Genomic DNA, 10,962 nt, shown 5'->3' on the forward strand with positions numbered 1-10,962 from the left:
TTCGTTACCTACCAACATTACCGCAATTTCTATTACAATAAAAACACAATGTATACATGTATTTATCAAGCATATACAAACTTCACACACCACGTTGAGTGAATCGGGTTCAGCCCCCGTCCCACCCCCACTAAGTTTTAAACCAATCGGCTATTAGTCACTCCAGTTCAAAGTGAAGAGTGCAAAGGCAAAAAGAAACAGCATGTCCGCAGCTCAAGGCTAGACTATTGTACGATGCAACCAAACTTTATTATTTTTTTAATAAGTACCGTTCTAGTTTTATTGGCGTTATATTTAACCAATAAACAAGCGATTAATTTCGCATGTGCTCGCAGAACTTTTTTGTGATTGGCTGTGCTGTGTGGGCGTGGAAGTAAGGGCGTTGGATACGGAAATGAGAGCCGCGATGTTTTGAAAATAATAGTCCGTATTTGTGGTTTGGAATGTGTGGAGTTTCTTCGAGTAAAAATACGTTATAAATGAATACTGCGAATCATTTTTACATATCAATGATACGATAACTATAAAATAGTTAAAATATCAGTTTTGGTGAAACACTTGTGTTTCGTAGTTAGCAATAGAGGAATAAGGGAGAAGCTATTTAGTGGCTGGGGAGAGCAGTGTCCGCCTACTGAATATGCCGCGCGTCCGTGGCTCCGATAAAACGTTAGCTCGGCGGCTTGATCAGGACTTGGAGGCTCTCGAGCAGCAGCAGGGAAACGGGTCAGATAAGGGCGACGATGCGAGTGGCGTTGCGGTGTCTGGTCCCCAGAGCCGCCTGAAGTCTCTCAGGATCGCGGCGCTCAGGGTCCACAGCGGCACTGGGAGCCACTGGCCGGCCAGGATACTGTCAATCCTCTGCTCCATTCTCATATTCTTTGTCATCGCCTTTTTCTTGTCATTGTTCTACGTTATTTTAAAAGGTAATTTATAAGTCCAATGTAGCGCATCTAAATCGTGTTTGTTACACTCTGTATATTACCGTTGTAATATATGTAGGATAAACGTTTTCTTTAAAAAGCGTCGAATTTTAAAACCAACATTTCATCAGACTTAAAAAAACGTACTGTTGATGTATGCAAATATATATTTTTGTAGATTTGCGTACTGAGAAAATGACAGCTGACGATGGCTCAGAAATCAAACTTTTAGGTAAACAGAAAACCGTACAGTTCTTATTTATTACCATATTACAGAATTATCGATACTCTTAATGCTCAGTGTGAGTTTTACATGCGTGGCATGTGCTCCTCAGGGTTCTGGAGCTTGCTGGTCCTGTCCGCCATCGCCGGCGTCTCCTGCTGCAGCTTCTCCTGGACCCTGACCTACTTTGACTCCTTTGAGCCGGGCATGTTTCCCCCGACGCCGCTGTCCCCTGCCAGGCTGAGGTGGGCCCTCTCTCTGTTTACCCAACACTAATTTTTACTACTTCCTCTCGCCCCTGTGTTAAGTTCAATCAAACGGACCAGCGCATCAAACGTGTTATATTTGTGCAAGACTTGTACAGCACGCGACGAAAATCTATTACGTTTAGCGCTCATGGAAGCGGCCTGAGAGAGCGGTGGCTGGGAGTCGTCACCGCAGTCTAATTTATTGCCTACTTAGCTTGTACTCCATTACCTTAAATAATCGTTTAAGCAAACTCAACGAGTACAGATGACTTCCATCAATTTAATTAAAAAACGCAAAAAATAATACAAAAAAATCACAAATATTAAAATAAAAAATATTCAAATAAAAGGAAAGTTTTAAATTGAGAGATGTTAATATTGGTGTCTGTTGTTAAAATCCACATTACTGTTGTTTTGTTCCTTAGGCTGATCTGTTCAGCCTATGGCCTGATAGATATTAGTCATTATCTTCAGGTAAAGGTAAAGCATTTGTTTGCCCATCTTTAAATCACCCAGTAAGATGCAATCGGTAACCAGTATTGCAGCCGGTGTTGGTGGGTAACACCTTGTGTTCCATCCGTAATTGTCTTTCCCAGGTCAGTTTTGCTTCGGCGTCTTCAGGCAAATGAGAGTGCTTGAGATGAGTATATGTAGACTGCAGAATATTTTTGTAAAGAGACTAGATTACGGATATTGCCAGAGCGCATTCCTCACGATGGACGTCTTATAATTGTGCTGGTTTTTCTGTGTACTGTAGTCCTTTCACTGGTTTGTATTTGACCCAGTGGTACCCTGGCGTATCCTTTGGATTGTGACAAGCCACTTTTTCATTGGCAAGCGTGGCTCATTAAGCATGTGTTTCTCTGTACCGGGCCGGTGCATTCTGATTTGTGTGTGGGATTTGGGGAGCAGGGGTGGCTGCTGTCTGGCTGAAGCAGGGTTGTTTAGTCTGAACAGGGTGAGTAGGACAGCGTGATCTGCAGTGTCGCTGATTGGCTACATTATCCATCAGACTGGCGTGAGAATTCCTCGGTGACACGCTCCCCCCTTGTACCCCCGACTGCTGTGTCTTTGGCTGTGGGCGGGAGCGTTTTTCAAGTGGCCTGTCGGGACACAGCAGTGTCGTTGACTGGAACGCAAAGCAAAACCTCATGGCCGAATGTTCCCTTTGACTGGATGGACAGAAATCCATCATCTCTAAGGCAGTGATTCCCAATCTGGTCCTCAGGGACAAGTTTTTGCAGTCCGGGAACTGGAAGGGAGCAGAAATGTGAACTGTCTGGCAGGGAGCTCAGAGGGAGCAAAAACATGGATCCTCAGACACTTTTCATGTAAAAACAGGAATGAATAAATGAAGTCAGGGGCACAAATGCCTACAGCACCAGGAATCCGGGTCGTGTTCATCTCGCGTGTCCTGCAGTGTGGCTGTGCTTTGGGGCTATAAATGGCCGCAGTTTCCCCCCTACGAACAGCTGGAACCAGTGACCCATCTCTGTCTGTTCTCCAGGTTGTCCAAACAGGCTGAGCAGTGTCTCCACACATCACGACAATCATTTGTCCATTTTATGCTTCCTTTTTCCATGTCGCTTTTTCTGTTAATATTTCGTTAGTCAGATTTGAAAAGGGAAAATGTCCCATTTATTTGCCTCAATAATTTATATGTAATAATAGCATATTTTTTCATCACTTGCACAGTATGAATCCCATAGACGGTTTGCCTCAGTAATGTGTTCCCATGTGTTTTGAGTATGTACCGTGAAATATTAGCAGTAATAGTAATACTGATGAAGATACATTCCATATGTGTGCATTAACTCCATGTGATGCATTATATACTAAGATATATGCAGTGCATGAGCTTTGAATGCTACAGCATTGGGTGTCTTGGTCCCACTTTACAATGAGGCTGCTTTTTTGCCACTTATAAATGGTAGTAACTCATTAATAAAAAGAAATCTGTGTTATTACTTAATATTGTCTGCTAATAATTTACAAAGTGTTACAACCTAATTAATAACTAGATTATAAACCATTCATAAACTCTTTATATGGTTAGTCATATTGTAAAGTGGCACCCAGTCAGATGACCTGGCTCTCTCTTTAGGATGGCTAGCCATTTATGTGTGAGTCTGGAAACATACGACAAACTGAATGCATCTTACAGCATGCTCTTGGAGCACGGTGCATGCTGCTGATTTGCTTGTCAAGAGATAGATCTGCATAGTGGATTAATCATTGACACCATTATAGACAAGCTCTCTCAGCACCTTTCACAGCAGCATTCCAGCACTGGCTACACTCCCAATGAGGTGTGCAATCTTTGAGGGGAACCATGTGGGAGACCCCCTTGTGGGAGACCCCCATGTGGGAGACACCAATGTGGGAGACCGCAGCTTCTGGCTGGTTACACAATGGTGTCAATATTAAATCATTTAAATTGGTTAGTTGCACCAAAAAATAATGAACCTTTTAGATATTATTATTCTACACCAACCCAAACCACAACAAAGGAATTTAAAAATATTACAATAAATTGATTAGAATTTTAAATGTATTTTTCAGATACTTAAAAGCAAATGCAGATTAAAACCCAGCACAGCAGCTGAGGGGCTTGTAAAAGGGACAAGCTGCTGTCAGAAGGTTTATGAGAAAACTGTAAGGTGGAGAGCTGGACAGAACGTGGCTGCATGAGTCACACAGGGTAGCTGTGGGAGAGACACATGCCTCGGGGCATCTTTGGTCTCCTTTGCAAAAGTGTTACATCATGATATCTTCATGTTTCCCCAAAGTATGTGGGAACCACAGCATCAGATGCAGGTTTGTGCTGGGGGGCTTTTTGAGGCCTTAGCAGAACACCTCCCTCGAAGGCACAAAAGCGACTCCTCTGTTGTCATCTGAACATGATTCCTTCTGCCCTGCTGTCCATATTGGTTCAGAACCAGATGTTAAATAGGAGCAATAACCAATCAGAATGAAGTTTTGGGTCACAGTGGATTTATGCAAAGTTAAAACTCGGTTCCATTCACCCACTGGTGCTGCGTGTTGCACAGAGAATAAGTCCAGTTTACAGTCAGAAGTTCAAATGAGCTGCATCTCTGAGGAATGTGAGAGAAAGTTCCGCACAGATGTACACAGATCTGGTGTCAGACTCAATCCCGGAACCCAGGATCTGTAGGTGGCAGTGCTGGCCACCAATTTTTAATGACCAGTGTTTTCCAGTCCCATGCCTTGAAATGAATATCGGGAAATGGGATTACAGAACCGGATCGTGTAGCATCGACCCGGACAGGTTCAGATGATGGTGTCCAGGGCTGGCTACGGCGATTGTGCCGGATGGGTAGCTCCGTCATCCTTACTCTGCCCCCGCCATGCTTGCTGTCTCCAGGGCCGTGTCGCTTGGCTACATGAAGGAGCCAGTGTCCTGTCAGGCGCTGTGCTTTACTGCACATGAAGCAGCAGCCAGGAGGTGCTAATACTGTCTCTGTTTCCTGTCCAGCACCTTTAAAACATGGTGGTGACAGACAAGCTTTACGTTGCCCTGTATTTTGGTATATTCTTTTGTGGTGATAGGATAATTGTTGTAATATATTTTCTGTTGGTTAGTATCCAATAATTATGCATGAGATGGCTGTATGTACTTCTGATATGATTTTTTTCAGGCCTAGTTATTAATAGTGTGGCTTCCTCCATGAATGAGGAGCTTTTGTTGTGCTTTAAAGACTATTCTCCCTGAAAAGGGGTGATTGTTACTACATGCACTATTACGTTACCAGCTGTTCTGATATATATGTGGTATAGAACCATGTGCCCAATGCAAACATGACATTCATGGCTATATAATATATAATATAATATAATATAATCTGAAGTCCACGAGGCCTCCAGTTATTAGTACGACGGTGACGTTTTGTCATTTACAGTCCTGTTCATAACCGAGTCCCAGATTGCCAGTCCTTTACTTGTGCTGACAGTCACAATTCATATTAATAGATTTTCCAGGATCTGACTGGATTACAGATTAACAACAAATTGCAAATTTATAAAAATGAATTATTGAAAACAGAAATAGTGATTACGCTTCGCTTTTAGCTTGTTTGTGGGGCGGCGGGTACCTGGTTTTGTTTGTACAACAGACATTAAATTCACTGCAGGTAATTATGTATGATGGAGCCACATGAAAACATTTCTCAGTATTGAAGCGTTTTCTCTGTCCCTAATGGCACAGAGCTGAAGCAGTGACCTGCCATCTTATATAAGGTGTGTGTCTGAGGGTCAAAGCAACATCATGCTGGGGGAAATAAGTAGCCTGGATATTTGTTTTAGTGACAAATTGGTGTCTCTGGCGTCCATTAGGTTTCCATTTAGATGCTACTTTGAAGCAGAAGCTAATTAGAGCACCATTATTTTCCACAGCGCTCAGCCTCTCCTTTTTGTCTACAGGAAGATGACGGGACATTCCTTCCACATGGGCTACAGCATGGCCATACTGAATGGCATCGCGGCTGCCCTTACCGTCTTCTGGTGCCTGGCGTGAGAGCGCCCCCTCACCGGCGAGGAAGGAACTACAACCGTGTGGAAATACGAGACGCCATTGGTGGTGGGCTATTCTGCAATTCTGTCAATATTTTATATGATGATTATAACCTCTTATGTATGGTGTTTACTACAGGTAAGGGATCTTCCTACAAGCTCTAAGTATTAGAAGGAATCACTAGAATGGTATTTTTTATTGTCTTTTATTTATGTTTTTGGATTTTATCTTGTAAAATGGCTTGAACGCTCAAAGTGAACGTGCCCTCGAACTGATGGTTTTGCAATAAAATTGGGGAGGATGTGTTTAGTAACACAGTGCCGTCTTAATACGATTGGCATTTCAGTTATTACTACTGGGCTTGTTCGTTTACAAAGTTTTTAAAGTGAAGGGTAAATATTATTTTTGTAATTTCATATGTTGGTTTATGAATGTGTATTTCTTTATACTGCTGAAAGTTGTCCCACAGATAAATACTCTGTCTGCTTGGTTCACGGGTCATTCACTCGTATCACTCTCTGGTGCTTCTGAAGGGCACCGGTCATAAAAATGTTTAACTTGATCTTTGGAAAATTACCTACATTCTTTGTATGTGTTCGATACCTCTTCTGGCTTTGTTACTGTTCTGTATTTTAATATCACTACTGGTATATATAGCACACTATAAATCAAAATACTCCTGTTAGATTGCTGAGATCTTTCTTTTTAAACCTTTTAACACTTAGCTGATGTCCTTCCATTAAAAGAAATCACTGAAATTGTTTGCTGCATAATACATGGCTGTGTGTTGTTTTATAGTTTATTTTTTAAACACTTTTATAGCTGTAATCCTGTTACAGTGCAGCTGACAGATGCTTGCTAATTATCACTGACTACTAAGATCATTGTACAAATGAATCACTAATTAGACGTAGTTGAGTATAAAAGGTGTACGGATTTGTCAGGACACTGATTCTTCATAACAAATGTATCACTTCTGTAAACCTGTTTCTGAAATCGTGTTTAAAACAATCTTGTATTTTTGTGTGTTTGTTAAGCACAAAATAAACATTTTGTTAACAATCTGTCATATCCTGTCAGAACTGTATAAAAAGTTAAATACTATACTTTTTTTTTTTTTTACACTCAGTGGCCAATTCAATGGGGGGGGGTACCCCTGGTTTGTACCAGGTAGGACTCGCCTTTACCTCCATAACAGGAGTGGATGAGTTTAGGACAGTGTACCTACAGTATGGTCAGTGCACATTTTTGCTCCCTCCTGACTCCCTCAGGACCAGGATGGGTACACTGGTTTAGGGAGTCACTGCACGCCGCTGTTGTACTGAGCTGTTGTTTTTGCACGTGTGGCCTTTCTGTTAGTCTTAATGAGTCTGGCCATCGTCCTCTGATCCCTCATTAACAAGGTGTTTTCTGCCATTGAATGGGTGATTTTGTTTATCATACTGTTCTCTACACTGGAGACTCAGTACCTCGGTTTCTGAGACACTGGCTCTACCACATTCAGCAGCAACAAACCCACAATCTCTTATCCCTGCCTTCTGCCTTACTGTCGCTGAAGAGATGCTACATTTTTCTGTCTATTTTATAGTTTTTTAAATAGCTTCTCCCATTTAACTGAGGTTAATATAGTTTAATATTAAGTATCGCATATAATAAAAATGTAAAATGTAATATTCATAGCGTGTTTTTATCTCTATTTAAATTATCCATTTGCGAGCCTACATGATTCATAAACCTGAATAATTCATAATAATACAGCTTTGGCCTGCGCAGTTGTTAAACTTCTGATGAATTCTCATTGCCTGATTTATACGCACTTCCTGTGGTGAGCGATAATCCCAATAAGCAGAGCCGTGCTTTAGCCGTACCTCCGGATGCCTAAAAGTCAGTTAGTTCACTGCTCTGATTATTACAATCACCAAGTGGTTGTTCGTCAATGCATTAATTTCTTGAGGTCCTTGCCTACAAACTGCCAAGGACTCGCCTTAATGGTACGTTAAATCAGGGGTGATCGTGTCACTTTTGCGGCAAAGATGCACAACTCGGAACACTATCAAATTACATCACCACTGGCCACTGGATTTGAATTTTCCATGGCGTATCACTGTTCCCTTATATGATCAATCCATTTCGATCTATAAGTGAACGACTCTCATATTTCTGCCCAACTTCCACTTTCTCTATTAATGTTTTTTTTCTCATTCAGACACCCTTGAACTCACCCTTGAAAGATGAATTGTATTGCAGAATATTCCTGTTTAGCATAATAGATGTGTAATTATGCTCACAATACCAATGATCCAGCGGTAAATCCCAATCCCTCCCCGCACTTTGCGCTTACTGCATCCCGCCACCTGCTTACAGAGCCGTCAGGCCCTTATGCGAGTCAGTGGCGCGCCTCGGGAAACAATCTACACGGATATTATATCATCACAACCAATACTGTTGCTAGGTCGGGGTGGAGAGTAGGGGGCTGGGGAAATAAGGCACGATGAATTAATTAAGGCTTGGTTAGCATCAATGAATCGTTCAAATCATTCATTATTTTATTAAGTCGTGCATCCTTCAAAATATTAGGCCTACATATTTAAAAGCACCTTGGGTAACAACAAAGCAGGAGGGAAAATGGATGGTTATAGGTAAAAGTCACGCCTTTTAAGCGACTTAAGCAAACCTCACAACGGCTTTGTTTCCCGTCGAGTCAGTTCTTGAAATGTCCTTTAATATCTGACAGTGTGTTACCATTCATTGCAGTCAGTGGAAAATACGGAAGCGAAAAGAGTCTCGTTATAAAATAGTATGTTTTGAAGCATTATACCAATCAATGGTTCTTATTTTGTCAATTAATCGTAATTTCATCGATATATAAATTAATACGTACATTGACATAGTAAAAATGTCACCTGACTAGTTGACAGTTCACTTGTTCTTTCAGGAGAAATTAAACTACAAGACAGGTGAATGATGTGGATTATATTATTATATTATATATAGATATATTTTGGGATGCAGTGAGAAAACATCGCATCAAAGACATATCGTCTTGCTGTTAATTAATTAGCGACTTGGGCGTTTCACATTACAGTCATATAATTGTTGTCATTTTAAAGCGCCACTGAATATGTGCGCTTCTTAATTTAGTCTTTAAATAACAAAAGTTATTTATGCTCCAGCTCTTGCGCTGCATCGCAGTTACCCATCTGTTCATTTAGGCTGCAGAATCGCTAAGTGTGTGGTGTGCAGATAAAACAGGTCAATTTGTACTGTAGTTGTGAGCAGGAACAGATGGTGCAGGAGCCGAGTTTGGCGCTGCCTTCCCAACTTTGGACTGAAACACGGAAAGATTCTCCAGGGTTCGCAACTCCGGCTGCTTTGCCAGATCCGCCAGGATCTGCTCACTTGCACGTCTTTTTGCTACTGTTTTGCTCATTTTCCCCAGACGTCTAAAAAAAATTGCCTAAAATGCGGAGCTCCTGCCATTTGTATTTAATTCAAAGTCTCCAAATAATCAACATTTGAAATTTAATTTGTTAGTTGAATTTGGTCTCGAGAATGCAACTTTAAGTGAAAGTCACGTGACGCATGCATTACCAATATAAAGCTTATTCGTCTCTTTCAGTCTGTGTTAGGCTGGGAATAACATGGAATGGCATTTTCTTACGTGTTTGGATAGATTGCCAGAATTGTCTACGTGAAACGCACGACAGAAAGACGGTGCATATCAGAAATAATACAGCACGAAGAAATGAATAATACATTTTATTCTCGCAGCAGAATTTCATTTTCCCTTGTAGGAGCCGGCAAACCATCTAGCGCTGTACGTGTAATGGTACAATGCACACTTTAACGTCCCCGTTAAACTACAAATTTCATCGAAGCGCCTTTGAATAAAAGGGCTTTTATTGCCTTCTCCGTCGGCTAGAGGGGGACACTTTTATTAGAACGAGTTATTAAAATCCGCTAGCAACTGCTGAAGCGAGTCGCCTGCAGTAATAGTTTTATACTTGCGTGGGCTTATAATATCATGCCTTTTGACATGTAAAACTAGCACGATGTTCCTTTGCAGGCTTAAAAAATATATTTAAATTGGGCTGACGTTATGCATTTTTATTAGATAAAAAAGTTATTTTCGCAATAAAAGAAATCAAATGTGTATATTCCATCTGCATGCAAGTACCTCTGTATTTACGACGTCCGTGACTGTATTCCCGATTGAATGTTGGGGAAAGTTCTGAATTACAAATTTATGTTCGCCAAATTAATCTTACTTGTAAAAAGTGACTTGTTTGTATTGCCCGAACCACTGGCAATTTGTTTTATTTTTTCCAAATTAAACCAGTATTTTAAACAGTTGGTAATAACAAATAATGTAATGTAGATTCAAGATCAGAAGAGTCAGGACCAGATCAGAAGAGAAGAATCAGGGCCATTTAATTGACAGTAGTCACAAACACCCCATTATTATGTTAAAAATAAAGGATACATGCAATGTTGCTATTGTTTTCTCCCTTTTAAAATGAATTATTTGCCTTTCAAACAATCCTGACAAGAGATATTAATGTGTGCTTGTGGTGATTAATTCCACATTGCCTCAGGGAACAGAGCTGAATGTTGACTGACAAGACCAAATCACTGAAGGGAACAGTGGAAGAGAAGACTGGCCGGCCCACATTACCAGGGGAACAATATAGAGTGTTGATTGGCTGGCCTGAATTACCAGGGGGACCACAGGGAATGCTGATTGGCTGGCCTGAATTACTAGGGGGCCACAGGGAATGCTGATTGGCTGGACTACATTACCAGGGGGACCACGGGATCTGATGGTTAATTTTTAATAAATGCTGCAGTGATTCCCTTAGAAGGTTTCATTCTATTGGGAATCTCTGAACTGTGTTAACTCTCTCCCCACAACTGGAGTACAGAGGCTGTCAGTGTGGGGTCCATTAAAGTGAATTCTTCCTGACAGCTGTCTGACCTGTGTGTGGACTGTTCGTTCCAGTCCATCCCAGCTTCACAGAGCAGATTTGACTTTACAGCAAA

The 10,962-nt window shown here is 41.2% G+C and overlaps 1 protein-coding gene across 2 annotated transcripts; it reads left to right on the forward strand.

Annotated features, from left to right (window-relative positions):
• Positions 1 to 357: 357 nt before the first annotated feature.
• On the forward strand, positions 358 to 6,986 carry arl6ip6 (ADP-ribosylation factor-like 6 interacting protein 6). Of its 2 annotated transcripts, none has more exons than XM_048979824.1 (4): positions 358 to 923; positions 1,099 to 1,152; positions 1,256 to 1,388; positions 5,805 to 6,986. In XM_048979824.1, the coding sequence occupies exons 1-4, from the start codon at positions 638 to 640 to the stop codon at positions 5,923 to 5,925; spliced, it is 594 nt and encodes a 197-aa protein (XP_048835781.1). In that variant the 5' UTR covers positions 358 to 637; the 3' UTR covers positions 5,926 to 6,986. The 2 variants fall into 2 exon arrangements, with proteins under 2 accessions (XP_048835781.1, XP_048835782.1); XM_048979825.1 differs by having other exon boundaries at positions 364 to 923; positions 5,832 to 6,986.
• Positions 6,987 to 10,962: the final 3,976 nt, after the last annotated feature.

The sequence above is a fragment of the Brienomyrus brachyistius genome, chromosome 16, assembly GCF_023856365.1.
Source record: "Brienomyrus brachyistius isolate T26 chromosome 16, BBRACH_0.4, whole genome shotgun sequence".
Lineage (NCBI taxonomy): Eukaryota > Metazoa > Chordata > Actinopteri > Osteoglossiformes > Mormyridae > Brienomyrus > Brienomyrus brachyistius.

Coding starts and splice junctions, on each gene's coding strand:
- arl6ip6 (XM_048979824.1), top strand. CDS start 638: ATGCCGCGCGTCCGTGGCTCCGATAAAACGTTAGCTCGGCGGCTTGAT. Junction 924..1,098: donor GTTCTACGTTATTTTAAAAG/GTAATTTATAAG, acceptor ATATTTTTGTAG/ATTTGCGTACTGAGAAAATG. Junction 1,389..5,804: donor CTGTCCCCTGCCAGGCTGAG/GTGGGCCCTCTC, acceptor TATTTTCCACAG/CGCTCAGCCTCTCCTTTTTG.